The following is a 19,403-nucleotide window of genomic DNA, read 5'->3' as shown; positions in this document are numbered from 1 at the left end:
ACAACAGCTCAGACAACACTGTCTACTGCACAGTTACTGCGATCAATTCAAAATACTGAGCTATGTGGGTAAGAAACCAGTGCACCTGACTCTCACATCTCAAGGAGACATCCCAGATAACTAGCATAACACAGATAAAAATATGTAGACAAGATATGGGAGGGTATGGGAGATATGGGAGGACAGGAAGGACAAGACTAAAGGCAAATGCCCTGCAAACATGAATCAAAACTACCCAAACATAAGCTGGAAAGCGAGTAAGTCAGAAAAATTAAGCTGGTTGATCGGAATTTAAGGGTAGACATTTGGAATTATCTGCATTTGAGAAAGTGGAACAGCAGAAGACTCACTTGGGGCAGCAGCACACTCTCCATCATGACTTCTCTTGGGGGATGCTCCTGGACGTTCATACTAGTGTGAGATAGGATAAGCACTCTAAACAACTGGATATACAAATCTTCAGTCTCTACAACAACATCTTCACTAGTGTTTAAGCACCACCAGGATTCTGTCTATGTTTCCCAAGATTTCAGTGCAGAAACATGCAAAGTGACATCCTCAGTTTGACTTGCAAGAAAATGGCAAATTCTGTAGCCGGAATCAATTAAGCAAAGGAAGCAAACTTGCATATCTACTTATTCTGCATATTTTTATTCAGTGAACATTACTATGGGCAGAATAGTTGTGCTAGTGCAAAGGTTAGTGCTAGTGCAATGTGATTCCCCTCTCTTCATGACCCCATATCTGCTCTAGAAGGTTTGGGGAAACCTCAGAACAGATCTAGGGGGCATGTGGAGGAGGGCGATGGGGGGATTAAGTTCAGTTGCACAAGGAGAAATCCTTGAGCTGATGGAACATTTTGTTGCATGCTACATAGAATATAACCCTATGAATATTTATAATAGCTGTTATTGGGACTCCAGCACAAGAACAAGTGGTTACACAGCTATTATAAATATTCATAGGGTTATATTCTATGTATGCAGCTTATTCACATTAAACAGTTATTAAACTTAAATTGGTTTAACATAATGTGCAAACACAGCCAGTATGTCTACTGCTAATTCTTGTTCCGGAAGTCTGTTCAACTTCCAGAATGTTCAACTTCCAAGGCGTGGCTTCTGATTGGGTGCAGGAGTGTCCTGCAGCCAATCAGAAGCTGCAGAAGCCGTGCCGGACGTTCAATTTCCAAAATCATTCAAAAACCAGAACAATCACTTCTGGTTTTCGATTGTTCGGGAGCCAAACATTCGAGTTTACAGGCGTTCGGCTTCCAAGGTTCCACTGTACAAGACAAGCTACTTTATTTCTAATTATTTGTTATTGGGACGCCAGCACAAGAATTAGCAGTAGACATACTGGCTGTGTTTGCACATTATGTTAAACCAATTTATGTTTAATAACTGTTTAATGTGAATAAGCTGCATTGTAGTGAACACCGCTTTAAAATCGCCACCGCTCCTCCCCCACCAGACTGGGTGGGAGCAAAAAAGCAAAGAAAATATTTTATATATATATATATATATATATATATATATATGCGCGCTACTGCTTGTGGTTTGTTTAGAGCCGCCTTTCTCAATTGTGGGTCCACAACTCACATCCCTAGCTAGCTCGTCAGAGATGATAGGAGTTGTAGTTCAACATCATCTGGGAATCAAAGGCTGAGAAAGGCTGGTTTTGGGAGAATCAGATCATGGGCCTGGGTTTGGATGACATGACAAGTCAAAGTTTTCACTTTGTTGCTCCCAGGGCACAATGACTAGGAGTGTGGGAGAAGCAAAGCAGGAATTTCTGAGTACTTCTGTATGAGGACATTGCAAATCTGTGTCAAACTAGAGTTAAACATGATTTAATGTGATCTGTGAACCAGGCAGTGTGACAGAGGTTGCTGCCATCTTAAACATACTTGCAAACAGCAGCCAAGGTCTTCATGAAAAAGAGACTGCTAATAATCAAAGTGAGATCAAATCTTGAAAAAGGGGATGTTTCATACCACTGCACCAGAAGCTGGCTGAACTATCCATGCATATTCAGGGCGAATGAGCCGCAAACAATTAAGAGCTGCAAGGTAACAGTTTGCTTGCTTCTGCAGTCCAGAGCGGGTACGGACTTCTCTGCCAAGGCGCATTCCATATTCAAACATGACTGTTCCGGCTGAGGAAAGAAATAAGACAATACAACAGTCACCTCTTCCCCAACTGAAATATAACAGCTTCAGGTTAGAACAGGCTGTAGTAGGAACTTAAAGTAGAAACAACTTGAAAATCACCTATGATCTAGTGGAGAGGAGGAAAAACTAACCAAAAGAGAAATTAAAATTTGTAAAACTTCAGAGCTGGACACTAAAACAGGAGATATTCCTAATTTTAAAGGTTGTCAGTATTGAGGAAATAAATGGATGAAGTCAGGGTACAGCAGCTTTATATTAGTTTAACTGCCCTGCCTTCCCTCAAAGTAATCTGGGTTTTGCTGTTTAGCGTGGATGCGTATATAGCCTACACCGTGGTGTTCAGCTTTCAAAAACACCCGACACTTTTCTATTATATACTTTTTCCATTCAACTAAGAACATATTCAGTAAATATATAGTTCCAATCATACACCTGGAGCATATATGCAGTAGAGAATTAGTGGGCAGCAAAAGTGTTGAGCATCCTCTCACATACCATTCTCCCCTGCAAATACTCCCCCCTTCATGGCCCTCTCATTAGTGTTTATCACAGAAACATGGGGTTTAGGACTTGGCTTTTCTAATCCTCTAGCACAGGGGTTTGCAAGGTTTACCTCGCCTGGGCCAGTTCACTCCAGTGGAGATCTCACTGTGGGCCGGATTGTGTGTGCGTGCCCACAATTTCTGGTATCTGCGCATGTGCAGACACAATTTCCAGCGTCGCAGAAGTGAGTCCCCGCGCCACACTGGTTTAGCGCAGTGCACGGGGTCTTGCCGAGCAGGCAGCTCGGTTCGGGGGCGGCTTGTGGGCCAGTTAAACAACCCCCGTGGGCCGCTTGTGGCCCATGGGCCTCAGGTTGCCAACCCCTGCTCTAGCACAGATTAGCTATCATGGCTGCACTCTTTCACCACATGCACAGACTGCTCATTAATGGGAAACAAATCATCATCTGATTCAATGCCACAAGAATTGACATTTTAACAGGTGGGGCAATTTTCTCTTTTATATAATCTGTCATACCTTTCCGGTAATTATGGCGATAAACGTGGAAAGCATATAGCAGCTCATAGTAATTATGTGTCATCAGATCTACTGCCCGAGCACGGTATTCAATTATTCCCACAACCTATAATACAAACAACAGTTAGACATAGCTGAAGATTTCCTTATACCACTACCTTACTGCTAACAAAAGCAGACCATTTACCTCATTGTGGAGATTCACATAGGGGAACTCCACAAGATCCTGGAGCTGGGAGCGTTCACAGAGAACTACCACCAACTGCCGTAAACAATCCAGCTGCCTAGAAGGGAGAAAGAAAGAGGTAACTCTTTGCTATCATGGACTGTGAATTCTGTGGACTGGTTTTTCACATTTTAAAGCAGTGTACACATTTGAACAGTATATAAATGTCTTAAATTAGAAAAACACAGCTCTTTAGAACCTATGCAATATTTTCAGGGTTTTTTAAAGAGCCAAAAACAAAACAAAAACAACCCCAACCACCTGTAGTTGGCACTTGATTCATAAAAATAAGGTATATCAATGCCTAAAATATATGAAGTATTACCTGCTAGAATCTGGGTTATGGGTCATGGCTTCATATGCTTGACTGTTATGTCCTAAATCCAAATGGTGTTTGAAAATGCATGTCCTCAGGGTAGCCTACAATACAAATACGGCAGTTAAGCCATCTATAACCAGCTGGAAAATTTGTGTGGTGGCACAAACAAATGCTGGATGAGAAGGGCACGCATCCCATAACAGCAAAACTTAATTCCTTACTTGGCTTCTCCAATCATCAGCTGCTTCTGTGATTGCTAAGGTAGCCAACTGAATGATCAGTTCAGGTAGACCCATGGTATCCAGAAGACGCAGAACCTAGGGAGGGGAATATTCAGCCAAGAATTTTTTACCTGAACTATTTGTGAAAATGTTAAGTACATGTTATGCCACACCTTCTACAAGAAAGGTTAAAAGATTGGAAACAAAAATACCTTGTCATAGTACTGTAGCCGTGGGGTTGAAGCCATTTCAACATCCTCCGATCTAATTAGTCTATCCAAAAACTCCTCTTTTCCAACTTCTGAGGCTGCTTCACAGAAACAGTCCAGAGCCTGAAAGAAAAAAAGAACTTAAACCAAGGCTTGGGACAAAGTTAGTCCGAAGCACAGAATAAACTGGGATCACTTCCATATTGTTTTGCTACAGTTATCAATTCCATACTGTATGTCAGAGGTTGCCAAACTTTTTAGGGCAGTGGTTACATCTGGAATTCTGAGGAACTGTCAATAGCATCAGTCACAAAATGGCATGCAGGTGCATGCTATGGTTATCAAATCACTACACATTATAACTCAACATGGATACCACTAAAAACTATTACTAGGAACAGTCCATGCACACACACACCCACCCCCACCCGAAGCTGCCACTTAAGGCCGGAAATGAACAGCAAAACATCTGACTCTAGGAAAGCAGTAGACAGATTCATCTGAATAAAGCCTAGATTGGTAACACAATTGACACTTATTTTATATTTTGCTCCTTTTTAGAACAAAGCTGTCAAATCTACAGCACTCTGCAGACATCAAAATCCTCAAAAGTAGCTGAGAATCTCTCACTCCTAGCTATGACTACTGCTAACCAACTTCTCTCCTTTTGTTTCTCAACTCAAACAATAAAATGTTTATCTGTTTTAGAGAAATAAGAATTTACCTTGTGCCCTTCTCCCATAACAAGGTAGCAGCGTCCCATCATAAAACAGCATGACCCCATATTCACATGGCACCAAGGTCCCAGAAAACGAATATATTCCTAATATACAAACATCCACTAATCAGACAAATCAATGTTATGTCTTACTTCCCACTGTACTCAGACAGACATTGTTTAACGCACACCAATTAAAAAACATGAACAGGCAAGCAGCTAGGCTGGATTCCGATCTAGACATTTAGGCTTGGAGCCTCTGTTCCTGTGAGATTAACTCTGTTCACAGGATACTCCCAGTGGTATAGTGGGGAGAGAAGAGAGGCATTTTCAAACACCCCTGCCCCCCAAAACACCTCTGCTCCATACCTTTGGGGGACCCTACAGAAAAGCATGGGAGTTTGTGCTGTAACTGTAGGTGAGGGGGGGTCGGTAAAAATGGCCTCCCCAATTCAGCCAGTGGGAGCCTCTACTGGATTGAGAATCCCTTCCATAATATCCAGTTTTGATCCATTTGCCTGATTTACCTGGGCTACCTTTGAGTGAATATTATTATTATTATTATTGGGCAGCATGCACATAGCATCGTTCCCCGCATTTAATCCATTGCTTTGAACCAGTGCTAGCTTTCTTTTTGCCAATTATTTTTATAGATTTTCAAATTTATTATAAATCTTGCCAAATTAGTTCAATTTAATACAATTTCCCAAAACCAGCTTCCCACTCTCCTTATAAGACATGCCCAAGATGAACCCCAGTTGCTGCTCCTATTTTCAGTTAATCTCTAGATAACATCCCACCATATGTACCAATGATCCATCAGCTGCCCCTATACTTTCCTGCATACAAAACCAGGGCTGGCTTTCAACCAGGCTCCTACCTGATCTACTTAAGTATTTTCCTTCTATCCTTTAAATATTAATGTAAAGGATTTCACAAATAAAGATCTCACCTGCAGTTGAGCATACTGACAAGCCCCCATCAAACATTCTGGAAAGAGGAAGTTAGGATTGCTTGGCCACCTGAAGACTGCATAAGGAATATAGGTTCTTGAATGGATGGGATGACAAGACCATGGCTTAATTTTATGAACTTCTATCATATCACGTTTTCCTCGCCTTTTCTCTTCTAACCAAAAAGTCCCAAACACCGCAATCTTTCTTCCTAGGGGAGTCACTCCACCCCCTTGATCATTTTGGTTGTCCCTTGACTGTGTTGTAGTCTTTTGAATGAATCAATACAGCAGCTCCTCACATGTACAATCATAGGGATGCATGGGAGCAGGAACTGGTTGGAGAGCGAGGCAGTAGCATGCAAAGTTGGAGAGCAGGAACAGAAAGGAAGAAGAGGAAATAGAGAAGAGATGGGCAGTGCAGCAGGCTTAGTGTGAGGGAAGGAAGAGGAAGAACAGGAAGACAGAGGGAGAAGTGCTTGGGGCTTCTTTTGTGCCTTCTGGTCCCTCCATTTCTCTCACACACAGTCTCATACCTCAGTCCTCTTTCCTTGCTGCCAACCCTCTGAAAGGAAAGGGAGGGAAGGGGGATTAGCAAGTAAGATGAACCATTTTTTAAAAAACAACAACACACCCAATAAACTGGGAAGAAAGGAATGGGGAAAAAGAGGGAAACTCACAGAGGAGTGAAAAGTGAATGTAAAAAGAGCAAGGAGGAGCCTCTAGATCAGGGGTTGTCAACCTGGTCCCTACCACCCACTAGTGGGCGTTTCAGGATTCTAGGTGGGCGGTAGGGGGTTGTACGGCACAAGCTGAATCCTCCTTCCATCGAGCACTGGTGGGCGGTAAGAAAATTTTACCATCAAGAAAGATGCATTAGTGGGCGGTAGGTATAAAAAGGTTGACTACCCCTGCTCTAGATGATAAAAGTGTGCCTAAAGTGAAGAAGCCAAGTCATGCCTCTGCAGCTATGGGCAGGATTTGGCTAACCAGCCCCATGAGTGGAAGCCCTGCACAAAGACTTCACGCCTTGCCAACGGGCTCCCCCCACAGGCACCCTCACAATTGGTTTGGGGGGTCCTAGAGAACCCCCAGAAGAGCATGAAGGGAGGAAGGATATATTTGGCAAGCTGGAATGCTTGCACAGGAAGAACTGAATGAGCACAATGATGAATTTCACCCAATGTCTGTATTTTGCTTGAATAAAACTGAACTGTAACTCCCTGCTATAGAGGAATCACTGGAGCAAAGAATTTCAGAAATTCGCAAAATGTCAATAATTGTCAGCTGGTTATGCCAAACTGTGCCTCTGTCTGCTGATTCCGCCCCTGCACATTGCGTTTGGAGGGCCCCAGTTAATTTTTATCCCATGGGTAGAAAGTTTAAGAATCCCCGCACTAGAGGGACAGAAGAAAGCATAGCTCCTGTCCAACGTTTCAAGCAGAAGCTGCAACTGAAGGATACAAGAACTGCAGGAGATAACTTGAAATTGCAGAAAACATTTGAGGCCAACTCAAACTTGATTCATCCAAGGCTGTGTTAGGTGGGAACAGTTGAGATATTATGTGTTTTCGGGCTACCTCCTGAAAGAACAGCTCCACGATAGTTTGAGGGCTGGACACTAGAACAGATTAAAAGATGTTGTCTGCATCAGTATCTCTAAACAATGAGAAAATGCCATAAACATGTTTCGTACATGACTCTTCAATTTAATGGTTTCCCTAATACTAACTTCTGTATTCCACTTCTAATAAATCCAGGTGGGATGCAGGGAAGAAAGGCTGTAAACTTAAATGCCAATTTTTAGATTTTGCTTACTTAAGATGTACTTTGCATTTTTAGACACAACACCAACTGTTTTGAAAGGTAAAGACCAGATTTTCTAGCTATCTATATAACTTTCAAGTTTGAAAAATCTAGGCATAGGAAATATGGCACGTAGGATACTTAAAATTTGGAAAATCCCAACAATTTTAAAATAAAAATCTAGCCTAATGACTGCAGGTAAAGGTGGCTGGGTTAATGTTAAAAACAGCCCCTGAGCTATAGTAGTTTTGGTTCTCTGAGCAACGATTTCAGCACTATCTTGCTTTAAAGTATTTTAATCTGAGCACTGGAGAACTGATGTCTATAAACATGATTAATCTTTTAGCAAAGCCTTGTATTGTCACTTTTAAAAAACAGTAACTGAACACACTTACAACCAAAAAGAGACAAAAAGCTTTTAATTTCTTACCTAGCTTGAGTGGTGTTATAGTTGTAGAATCTGTCAGTTTTAATACAGAAAGATGCTGTAGGTTACATTCCCTAAAGAAACCAAGAAAAAATGCTTATCAGACAGAAAAGTCCTGAGCAGAACCTGCCTAAATTAGCTGCTTGCTATTATCAAACAAAATGCCTATTTTTCGCTAAAGGAAAAGAGAATGGCCACGCCTACTTCATCCATCATATTAATTACAAACTATAGGTAAAGAACTTACAGTTCATCAACTGGAACATCTGATGCCAAGCGTTGACTTGCCCACCTGATCAGGTAATATGATAATATCAAATGAGATGTGCGATGCAGCAAGTTCTGTTGAGTGTGGTATAGCTGGCCTCCGCCCAATACCTAAAAACACAACCTAAGTATTAGTTGTTGTTCAATAGCTGTCAATGGCCAAGTATTTTCACATTATTCAGAAAAGATGCAAAAATCCTTGTGGTATTATCCTCCCCTTCTCCATATAGACATTTATACCCCATTTTGACTTTTCTATAGCAATATCTTCAGGGCTGTCCCTAAGCAGTTGCTAGAAAGGAGAAGAATGAAGCCAACAAATATTGAAAGCAAGATAGCCAAAGACAGAAGTGCTATTTTAAGTGGGTTGAATGGGACTGAAGGAAAATCAACCCAGAGGCTATCTAACTGAAGTAAGCAGCTGGTGTTGGAAACATGACATTACTATCTGATCTGAATCAACTTAAGCTCCTTCTTGTTAATAAGGATAATGGCTTGGATTCAGATGTGCTGCTCTGTGACAAGATATGTTTTGGCCCCCAAGTTCTTTCCTGGCTGCCAAGAAAGTAGCTCCAGCAACACAGTGCACCCTGACAGCTAAGCGGTAATGTCCATTCAGCAACCATTGTAACCATTCCATTATTATTCAACACCACTGAATAATAATAACCATTCCATTATTATTCAATGTATGCTGTTCAGTTAATGATGTAAGGATTGTACTCCTTGAGGTCATACAGTCAACTTTGTTCCAATATACTCACAGTATCTCCAAGCCGTAGCAAGAGCTGCTGTAAAATCAACAAGTCCCGACAAAGCAAAAAGCGAGTCATGGACATCTTATACACACACCGACACACCATGTTTACTGTTGTGCTACTACCATAGAGCTGTGCGAGATGCATGCGCACATTTAGGGGTTGAACTGTAGAAAGAAAGGTGAGAAAAGGCAAAAATATATGCATCTACCGACATAAGCAGCTTTCACTTAATCAAAATGTTAGGGGGAGGGAGAGGAGAGCCACTGTTCTCTCACCAATATTGAGTCCTCTTTCCATTTCTGCATCTGTCTCATAGTCCATTTCCCGGATAAGCACCCCAATAGCATCAATTGGGTTTTTGATCTCTTGCAATTTACTGTGAATATCCTCTATTAGATTCTCTCTTCAAGGAAACCAGCAAAATGTGTTAGGCTTCATAAAAATATACTGAAAATTTATTCAGTTATGAGGGAGTAAACATGATACAGAAGACACACTATCCACCCTATTAAGAATTATATGTGGCACCCTACAACACACTGTCTCATGGGCTATGACACCCTCGGGTTGAGAAACATGAAATTGTAAGATACAAGTAATCTGGAACAAACTATTGCAATCAGCTGACTGTAATTTGTACACTACCTTGAGACAGATTGTAATAGGCAGTACATAAAAACTCTTCATAGAAAAATGAAGTAACAAAAACACTGTACAACTTTTGAATTTATATGGATGCTTTTTAGCACAGGGACCCTAGGGATTTTGCTTGTAGTGTGACCTTGGTTCAAACTGTCTTGGGCCTCAGCTGGAGATATAGTGTGTTTAAGGACATTTTTAACCAAAAAAGAAATTGAAGGCCGAATCTCTCAGCTCTGACAGAAAAATAACTTAGGGGGTTGGTGTGTAAGACTGCTCTCTTGAAGAAGGCAGGGCCTATAATCTGGAAGGACATTTCTTCACAGGGAGGGTTATCAACTGTGCTGCCTATGCCCTCTGAGGAGAAGGAATAGTGAGCCCAATTTTCTGAGAACTATGGCTACTAGAACTTTGTGGCTAGAAAATAAAACACTCTCTCTCTCTCTCTCTCTCTTATCCAATCAGCTAAATGCTATAGAGGGAGTGAGAAAATCATTTTTTATAAATGGCCTACTTTGCTCATAGCGCATGCTTACGTGTCATTAGCAATCAAGTCATGAAGGATCTGTCCTGCAGCTCTCTCTGGCGGCTGGGAACGGCAGCAAGCCATTTCCATTGTTAGTGCCATCTCCACAGAAATTGATTCACCAATTAACCGAAGGCACTGAACGAGACTCACAAGATCATGAGAAAATTCAGATTCTACAATAAAAAGGTGGTATTTAGAACTTATTTCAGAGTGTGTGTGTGTGTGCGTGTGTGTGTATATAAATAATATATATATATTATATAATATATATAATATCCCACAATAAAAAAGCTAACTATGCTGGAAAAGCAGGGAGAAACCCAGTTAAGAATATACTTTATAATTGTTTGCACATTCTATCCAGGGGCAAAACACAAAAAAAAATCACTTCATTAGTGCTTACTAAAGTCAACAGGACACCTAAGAAGCACCAAGAATGAACTTCCCTAGTTATGTTGCTCTTTAGTTATGTTACTCTCCCACAGAGCATGATTTTGAAACATCAATAGATTTAAAACTCTCAGTGCAGCCTTTCAATTTATCCATTTCCCCGCTGACATGTGGCAAGTGCTTCCAGGAAAGTGATCATGAACTGATTCCTTAAAAGTTCTTGGAGAGAGACGCACCAAGGTTATTGTTACCTGCTAGGATATAACTAACTGAAAATAACCAACATGGGCAGGAATCCAAAGAGGTGAGAAATTAGATCTATGAGCCCAGAGACCCTTTATGCTTACACTTCTTGAGCAAAAGCTCCACATGCTAACATGGTAAATTGCTTTTAAAACAGAGGAGGGTTACCAAAGCAGTTTATTTTCCATGTAACTAAAGTTTTGTTTTGAGAACTTGGAAGTTCCACTGCAGTAGTGCAAACCTGATGTGAGTGGCTTTCTGGACCCTGGCTATTTATCAGAAAAATAAAACACTTTTTTAAAAAATGTAAAGACTATGTTCTAAATTCTACTCTGCGACAAAATCTTATAGTGGGTTCGTGCACTCACTCTCTCTTACCATCTAAGCCAGTGCTCTCAACTTCATTCACCAGTTGTTCATCAAGTGAAAGGTAAAGGTGATCCATTAGGGAGCAGGGCACAAGAAAAGACAGGTATCCCTGTGTGGGCAGAAGATACACTCATCATTTAGTTTTCAAACACCACAAAAAGATGATTTACTTACAATGGAAAGCTCAAAGCAACATTCTGAAGGGGGAAAATGCCCATAGTCAGAGTAGTCTACATTCTCAGCATCATAAATATTCAAAGATACAATGGCAAAATAGTGTACTGTAATTTAGGAAAAGCTCAAACTAGCTATCTTTTAGCAGCTTCTGTGATTTTCAGATCCTTATTGAAACTACGGACCATCTGAATTTCTAAGCAACATTTGCTCAGGAAAAAGTCCCATGTAAAACAAGTAAAACATAAATTTATATCTGCCACATTTATTGCATAAAATTATAATTACACACTACTGAGAGCTCTTGAAACTTAAGACCATAATAATTAGGGTCATTGCCTGCCAGAGTTGGACAGGCCCATTTTGCTCTATGAAAGAAATATCTGAAATTTGCCTCTTTCTAACCTGATTCTCACCTTTTTAAGCAGGCACACCATGCTAGTGCATTGATTCAAGAGAAGTGCAAGTGGGCGTGAGAGTTCTTCTTGGTACTGAACACAGTAAGCATAGAATTTTGACCAAAATTCTATTTGCAGCTGTCTAAATACTTCTTGTGAGAATTCATACTCAGTCACATTTCCTTGGAACTGGAAAACAAGAACAAAAACACAGACCGAAGGTTAGCTATCCAAATGAACAGTTCTGCTAAATCAAGGATATTGGCTGCTAAAGGTAATTTCCTCCCTTTCCTCTCCCCATGTGCCCCCATAATTTGTTCTAGGGAGACACACATGGAAAACCTAACCCTAGCAGAAGTACTTCATTGCATTGGATACCACCCTAAAAACTAGCATTACAACAGTAGAGCATTTTTTGACCTATCTTAAAACGAACACATAAATATAAGCACAATTATTACAAAGAACCAATGAAATAAGAATCCAAGAATGAAGGTAAAGAGGGCAAATCCAAGAGGGGCAAAGACTAAACAGAACTCTTACCTCATTTTCCAAAGCTATAGTAATTTCTTTTTTCAGCTCATCCCAGGACAGGTCTGTGAGGTGCTCAGCTCTTTGAGAAAATATCTAAGGGAAAATTAAAAGATGTTTCTCACCATTAAACCTAAAAGCACATAGTGCCAGGGCTTACCAGATCTCACACTTGAATTCTAACAGCATGCCAAGCAGTGTCAAAAAGAATGTTCTAAGTAGATGACTGCTGACAGTAGACCACTGTAGCTGTGAACTGGCAGAGCAGAGCAGAGAAGTGCTCTGCCCTTCTGCCTCAAATGCCAATCTTGCCATTTTGTGCAATTGACTTGTTAGTTTAAGTTGTAATGGTTTTCCAGAAACTCCCCAACAAATGATGATGTTCTTCCTCACCTGTAAAGCTTTAAGCAAAGCCGCATTTGTGAACTGTCCAGGCATGAAGATGGCCTCTGTAAATGTTTCCTGTAAGAGTCAGCATGATTAATTATTTCCCAAGCAGATCATGTGATTCATTTTATTCCCTTCCACTAACAGCTACGTCCAAATATTGTCCCATGACTATGTTCTGGCAACTGCTCAACTTCAGTTTAAATGACAATTTCCAATGTGCACTATATATTAACTGTGTGAAATTGTTAATGCATTACAGGTCCACACATGCTGCCTAAACCTTGAAAAAAATAAATCAACCTTGAAACTAAGAGTAAAACGAAGTGTAGAAATTGATGCACTGTTCATTTCTGAAACACAAAGTTTTGAACAACAACAAAAATGAACTTAACAAAACAAGGCATGCTTCTGGTGGCCAAAGGAATCTTGCTTTCAGACACTTTGGGACACAAGAAGACCAAGAGTAATATCACACACACACACACACACACACAGAGAGAGAGAGAGAGAGAGAGAGAGAGAGAGAGAACAAAATTTACACATCAATTAGTCAAAGCCAAAAGTCTTGCACTTCAGACCAAACAAAATGCATGTTTGACACTACTAATCTAACAATTTTTTTAAAAAAATAATTCCTTCTTTCAAAGATCCATCATTTTCTTCCTTCTTAGCAACTGAGCACACAGATTTGTTTTTTCCATATATATGCAATGTTCATACTTTTAGGGATTCATACAAGTGCTACTCATCTGTGTTTTGCCATTCAAATTCATAATTAATTAATTTGAAGAACTCACCCTTGGGTCCTGGTCATCTCTAATATCCACTTCTTCAGGTGGCAGGGGCTGCACAGAGACTTGGTTCCACTGACCTGCAACATTGCTAAAACAAGTATAGACCATTTTAGCCAACTTTACATTTATAGTTCAAAAAAGATTACTTCCAAGTAGAATAAATAAATATATATAACTATGAACAATTAAACATAACCAACATCTTCCATATTTTTGACCCATGACACCACAAACCTACAATTATAAACTAAAAACAGATGAATGAAAGTTTGTTGACGCGGGTTTCCCCTACATGGACAAGTGTGTATGCACACACAGAGACTATCATCGTCCCCTCCCCTCAATGCCAAGTGGGATATCTAAGGAACTATATTTCAGCAGCTCTGCAGCTTTCCAAAACCAGTCATTTTCCTCCCACCTACAAAATGGAGGGAAGTCTTCCTGTTTCTGTGATGCTGGCCCTGCCAGTCCAGTGTATGACCCTTCAAAACCACAACATCCCCAGACAATGTAGCTTCTGCCCATTTCTCCAAGATGGCTGACACATATAATTGCTGGCTGTTTCAACAAATAGTCTAAGAACTCCTATGACATGCCAAGTCTACCAGGAGACAAAGAAATCTCCTTTCCAATTTTCACCTTGTGTCGCCACCTCTTAGCTTAAACAGGTGTGAAGCATGAAACTAACTGCTTGAGCAAGTCTGCATGCTGCTCACAGCCCATCCTAAGTATTATAAACATGGCTCCCCTGATCTTTTGTCAACCTCCTTAGCCATCCAGAAACGCCTTACGCAGAACTATATGGTAACTCCATGATTCATCAATAGGTATCAAATCCTTGTTAGAAGTGCCAGCATAGGTTATAGTTAATTTCTTTGAAGTATCTTTCTGCTATCTCTTAATGTTGAGAGAATCTCCTTTTTAATTTGGATTCAGGGCTTAAAGTAACCTTTTCCTCACCCAATTTACTGCTCATGGTTACACCAGGGGTGGACAAAACTTACTGCTCAAAATTGATGTATTTCACAGTGGTTCTATTTTCATCATCATGCCAGAGTGCCCAGATCTCAGCAGTAGTTAAGGAAAAGTCAACAAGGGTCTCCTAAGTTAAAAACATACACAACAAATGGCTTAGAACAATGAATATGATTTTCAGACCTAAATATACTCAAGAGAATGAAACTAAATAACAACAGTACAAGGGAGAGAACTTATATTTTGTTGAATCTATAAAAACTAATATTTTTTAAATTTATTACTAGCAGACAAATACTGGAGTTACACACAGAACATCCCATGGATCAGAAGTAACTGATATACAGGAGGCAGGTACACACATCCCTTTCTCTCCAACATCGCATCATGTTGCTTGATCTCATATAGAATGGAAGATGGAATGGAAGACAGTACTCTACTGACCCCTATCAGTGCAGAGTGGATGTTTCTTGACAGACACATTCATTTTAATGTAAATCTTATTCATTCCCACCTGAGAAGTAAACAATGATGATATGTGATCAAGACTATAGCGCTGACTCTCTGTGCTGACCAACTGGAAGACACAGAACTGCAAAAAAAAAATATGATTCCGTCATTAGTGAAAATAAAACTGTAAACTATTTTAGACAATCCTTATATTCCAGTTCTCTAATTATAATACCCAGTAACCATTCAGGATGTAGTAATGGCACTAGACTGTGAAAATCAAGTTGAACAGATGCTATTTAAGTTGGTTGTTTTAGCACTTGTAGAGAAGAGGACATCCTTAGCAATTAATTCACTTTTCAGACTTTCTCTTTCTGAGGAGGAGCAATAGGTTCCCTATGGAGATACCACAGGTGCATTTGAAATGGAATGCCTCCATGCCCAAGGCATAGGAGACATAGTACTACTCCTTTATGTAAAGTGTAATTTTGTCCTCTGCAGACACCTACATAGTGCTTTCCATTTCCTTTTTTCTCTAGCCTTCTTCGCCTTACTTTCTTGTTTGCAAAGCTTGGAGATCTAAAAAAAGTGATACAGAAAATTGGGTTTGGGACTCAAGACAGGAAATGCACCAATCCTGTATGCTGCATCTCCAGAAAATAGTCTCCACGTTTCCCCCCAAAAAAACTACACCAATGAATTTATCTGCCACAGAAGGAAATGAGAAATTGTTCTTCCCAGGAATAATACATTTGATAAGTCCTTCTGAAAGCACTTCATCAAAATACATCTTATCAAGTATCAAGGAGCTATTATTTCCCAGTTTTTAAAGCAAAATACATTTGAAATTGTCAGCAAGCTCTTTTAATCCAGGATCAAAAGCTATGCCATTTTGTAAACTTCCAGGACTGGACAAAACGTGTTTAAAATTATTGAAGAAAACTTTTCTTATCCACATAAACTCTGAAACTGATGGGTCATACTAGTAGTTCCCTGACTCTCAACTTAACAGCAAATTAAAATTCTACGAATATAAGACAATTCAAGTACCTGTCCTTGTTTGGGTGCATGCAAGTATACAGCAATGTAAAGCCCCAGGGTCTCAGAATAAGACAGCTGTAATCTGTGTCCAGTCCCAGCAGCAAGTCTTAGGTCCTTACTTACAGGCACAAATTCCAACATATCAGCCACCATCAGGCACATTTGATCCTGCCAAGATAAGAAGCCAGATAAGTAACACAATCTGCAAATGGGACAAATGCTTTAAACACACCTGCCAAAACAGCAGCTTGATATACTAGACAGATACTTCCCCATGTGTTCCTTTACAGTAAAGGATACAGATCTGAAGGTTGTGCATGTTCACAGCAGACCACAGAAAAGGTAATTAATATAGCTTGCATATTCAAAGGGACATGTTGCCAAAAACCAACATTTGGAAAGTATCATTAGTCATATGAATAATCAACCATCAGCAATGACAACAGTATTCTATCAGAAATTAGCATTTCACACTCACTTTGTAAGACCACATTCGAAGTTTATGATCCTGGTAGAGTGCAAAGAGGAGGGCATCATGCTCACGACAGTGGACAGACAAGCTAACAGGAAGCTCTGAAGGACCTTGGTCTCCTCTGGAAAAGATTTAAACTAAATTTTATATATAATAAACAAACAAAAAAGGACAATTTACAAGAATTTAAAAGTTAGAAGTGCCAAATCTTCACCTGATGTCATGGTGACATCATATGATTGAGAGGTGGATACCACCACCCACCTTGTCAAACATGTGCCATGAGGTATAGGGGAGATAAGAATCTGGCCTACCAGTCAGATTAGGTTCCCCATTCCTGGTTTATACTGTAGTGAAGCACTACCTTTTCATATAAAACCATACCCCTTTCAAGATAAAAGTTACAACATTTGCTCTTCTAAATATTCCAAGCAACCATCAGTCACAATGCAGCCATTTAGCCTCCAAAGTTTGAGGGCATGAATTTGTCAGATTTCCGTTCCACACTTCCTCAATGTATCAGAATTATTTCTTCACAACTCTTCTCTATGATAGGTTAGGCAAAGAGATAATGATGACCACCTGCTGAGTCACCTGGCTGAGTAGAGAATTTCCTACTTCCAAACCTAACACTAGCCACCCAGGCTCTCTGAACAATAGCCATCATGTCTGGAAATAAAAAGGATGCAACCTTCTTACTAAAAAGTAGGGAACCGTGAAAAACAGTCAAATGTACACACTTTCTAACTACTGGACTATGGGCAGATTTGGAACACCTCTGCTACATGCAATTGTAGCTGAAGTACTGAATCCAACAGCATCCCTGGCCTTCATACGGAAAAGAAAAAGCTGACTGTCTTCTGCAGGTTCTTATTCCCTCAAAACATGTTCATTCCTTTTGCTTTGTCCAGATCTGAGACGACAGGAACAATTTCAAGATTAACTTAAGATGCTTGTTTAGAAAAGAGAGCCACCTAAGAAAAAGCACATTACACTTCCAAGAATTAATTACACTTCTAGACCTGGCTGAAAATCTAAGTACAATAGATTTTAGTTAGCTCATTTGGTTGCTGAAAAGAAATATCCTCCAATGAATAACAGGCAGAGTGCTCATTCAAGCCTGTTCCAACTATGCCACTGGCTATTGTAGAGACTTCAAGAGCTCTGTTTGCCATCAAAATACTAGCCTGATAGCTGTTGGCATCCAACCTGTAAGCAAGCGCTGCATGACTGAACTCTGTTTCAACTCCACGACTAGAGTTGAAACCATTCCTAAAAACAAAACAAAAATGATTTATTAATAATGCATGCATATATGGTGCACAACAGTAACTAAATCAGATGAATAATCTTTCAGAAGTCCCATGTGGAAACATTCAAGACAAAATGACTACTGATCTGAGACATTAATTGACGGTGTCCAAAATTGCAAAAGGAGGTTCTGCTGCTGTCTTTGTTCCCTTAGTTTAATCAATTAGTACAGCACACACTTCTCAATTAGAACAGTTTTGCGGATATGGGGAGTCAATTGCCTTATGCACATTAGAAAATATTTTAAACCTCCTTTAAATTCTTATTCGATGTGCAATTTCTGAGATTTATAACTGAAATGCAAAGCAACTTTAAATAAATTATCTAGATCAGCTTCTGTACTTACCATGAGTATTGTGAGGTGGCAGATTAAGGACAAAAATCCCACCAGATGCAGATGGCAAAGCAAAAAGTGCTCCTCCATCACTGGTAAGCCAAGCTGCTGAAGCAGTGGAATGAGTTGACAGACCAGGGATTGCAGGAATCACGCAATAGTTAAAAGGATCTCTTAAATGAACTTTTCCAACATCTGTGAAAACTGACTGTACATGACTTTCTGTGATCAGCTCCTATTAAGAAAATCCCCAATAAGCCGAGTTATCAATAAGAAATATAAATTTGAAGTATGAACATGGAAAAGTCAAATAGGAAATGCCTTTTCTATTCAAATTCGTCTTGTAACATATGACCTAGAAGTGTCTGAAAAAGGAAACATTAGACAAAAGCAGTTTCTTCAGAGCAATCAAAGGAACATAGGAAGCTGCCTTATACCATGTCAGACTGTTCAGCTAATCCAGTATTGGGTATTTTGGTGGCTCTCTAAGATCTCAGGAACAGGACTTTTACATGATCTGCTCCTGTAATTCTTTTAATGGGAGACACCAGGGATTTAAGCTAAGACCTGGTGCATGCCAACAAGGGCTCTGCCAATGACCTATCACCCTTCTCAGTGCATTTTATCTTAGACAATATTACTTTGCACTATCTATATGTTTTGCTCCATACCAAAATTTTACCTAGCAAATTGTTCAACATAAATTTGCAACAATAAAAACATTTGAAAATTAGATTTTCTTTAATTTTCTATATAAAAAATGCAACCAAACATGTGGCCAAAAAAAATACATTACAAAAAAATAAATTACAGAATATTTCACAGCCCATTCCCAGAAAGGGTCAGTTCAGAATCTATAAAACCATATGTACAAATCAGCAACCTGCAGTTAGTGATCGCCCTTCAAACCAGAATCAACCCTTACACCATGAATGAGTTGGGTTCAAGGGTTAGCCATAGTTTTCCAGTTCAGACATCACAATCATCTATGATTAACACTAAATAAGAAAGAATCTAAAAACAAGGTGAGAGACATGCCTGGGGCTTGTTTCTGACACTCCAAATCATAGTTTGGTGTATTACCTGAACTGAATATGTTACACAGTATATGCAACCATAAGGGACGCAGGTGGCGCTGTGGGTTAAAGCCTCAGCGCCTAGGACTTGCCGATCGAAAGGTCAGCGGTTCGAATCCCTGCGGTGGGGTGCGCTCCCGCTGCTCGGTCCCAGCGCCTGCCAACCTAGCAGTTCGAAAGCACCTCCG

The 19,403-nt window shown here is 40.0% G+C and overlaps 1 protein-coding gene across 1 annotated transcript in view; it reads right to left on the bottom strand.

Moving 5' to 3' along the window:
- Positions 1-19,403, bottom strand: part of NUP160 (nucleoporin 160) — a 28,510-nt gene that overhangs the window by 6,914 nt on the left and 2,193 nt on the right. Inside the window, exons 4-29 of the mRNA XM_083726980.1 lie at positions 18,152-18,374; positions 17,682-17,766; positions 16,501-16,615; positions 16,032-16,190; positions 15,046-15,123; positions 14,561-14,658; positions 13,560-13,644; positions 12,766-12,834; positions 12,385-12,468; positions 11,860-12,030; positions 11,279-11,378; positions 10,275-10,440; positions 9,375-9,502; positions 9,103-9,263; positions 8,319-8,449; positions 8,075-8,145; positions 7,303-7,459; positions 5,839-5,908; positions 4,893-4,991; positions 4,172-4,291; positions 3,960-4,055; positions 3,745-3,839; positions 3,381-3,477; positions 3,194-3,299; positions 1,997-2,157; positions 351-411 (exon numbers count right to left, since the gene is read on the bottom strand). Coding sequence (XP_083583106.1) covers positions 351-411; positions 1,997-2,157; positions 3,194-3,299; positions 3,381-3,477; positions 3,745-3,839; positions 3,960-4,055; positions 4,172-4,291; positions 4,893-4,991; positions 5,839-5,908; positions 7,303-7,459; positions 8,075-8,145; positions 8,319-8,449; positions 9,103-9,263; positions 9,375-9,502; positions 10,275-10,440; positions 11,279-11,378; positions 11,860-12,030; positions 12,385-12,468; positions 12,766-12,834; positions 13,560-13,644; positions 14,561-14,658; positions 15,046-15,123; positions 16,032-16,190; positions 16,501-16,615; positions 17,682-17,766; positions 18,152-18,374 — 2,986 coding nt within the window. The remainder of the gene's footprint in view (positions 1-350; positions 412-1,996; positions 2,158-3,193; positions 3,300-3,380; positions 3,478-3,744; positions 3,840-3,959; positions 4,056-4,171; positions 4,292-4,892; positions 4,992-5,838; positions 5,909-7,302; positions 7,460-8,074; positions 8,146-8,318; positions 8,450-9,102; positions 9,264-9,374; positions 9,503-10,274; positions 10,441-11,278; positions 11,379-11,859; positions 12,031-12,384; positions 12,469-12,765; positions 12,835-13,559; positions 13,645-14,560; positions 14,659-15,045; positions 15,124-16,031; positions 16,191-16,500; positions 16,616-17,681; positions 17,767-18,151; positions 18,375-19,403) is intronic.

The sequence above is a fragment of the Podarcis gaigeae genome, assembly GCF_964106915.1.
Source record: "Podarcis gaigeae genome assembly, chromosome: 1".
Lineage (NCBI taxonomy): Eukaryota > Metazoa > Chordata > Lepidosauria > Squamata > Lacertidae > Podarcis > Podarcis gaigeae.
This window is presented reverse-complemented; position numbering and strand designations above follow the sequence as displayed.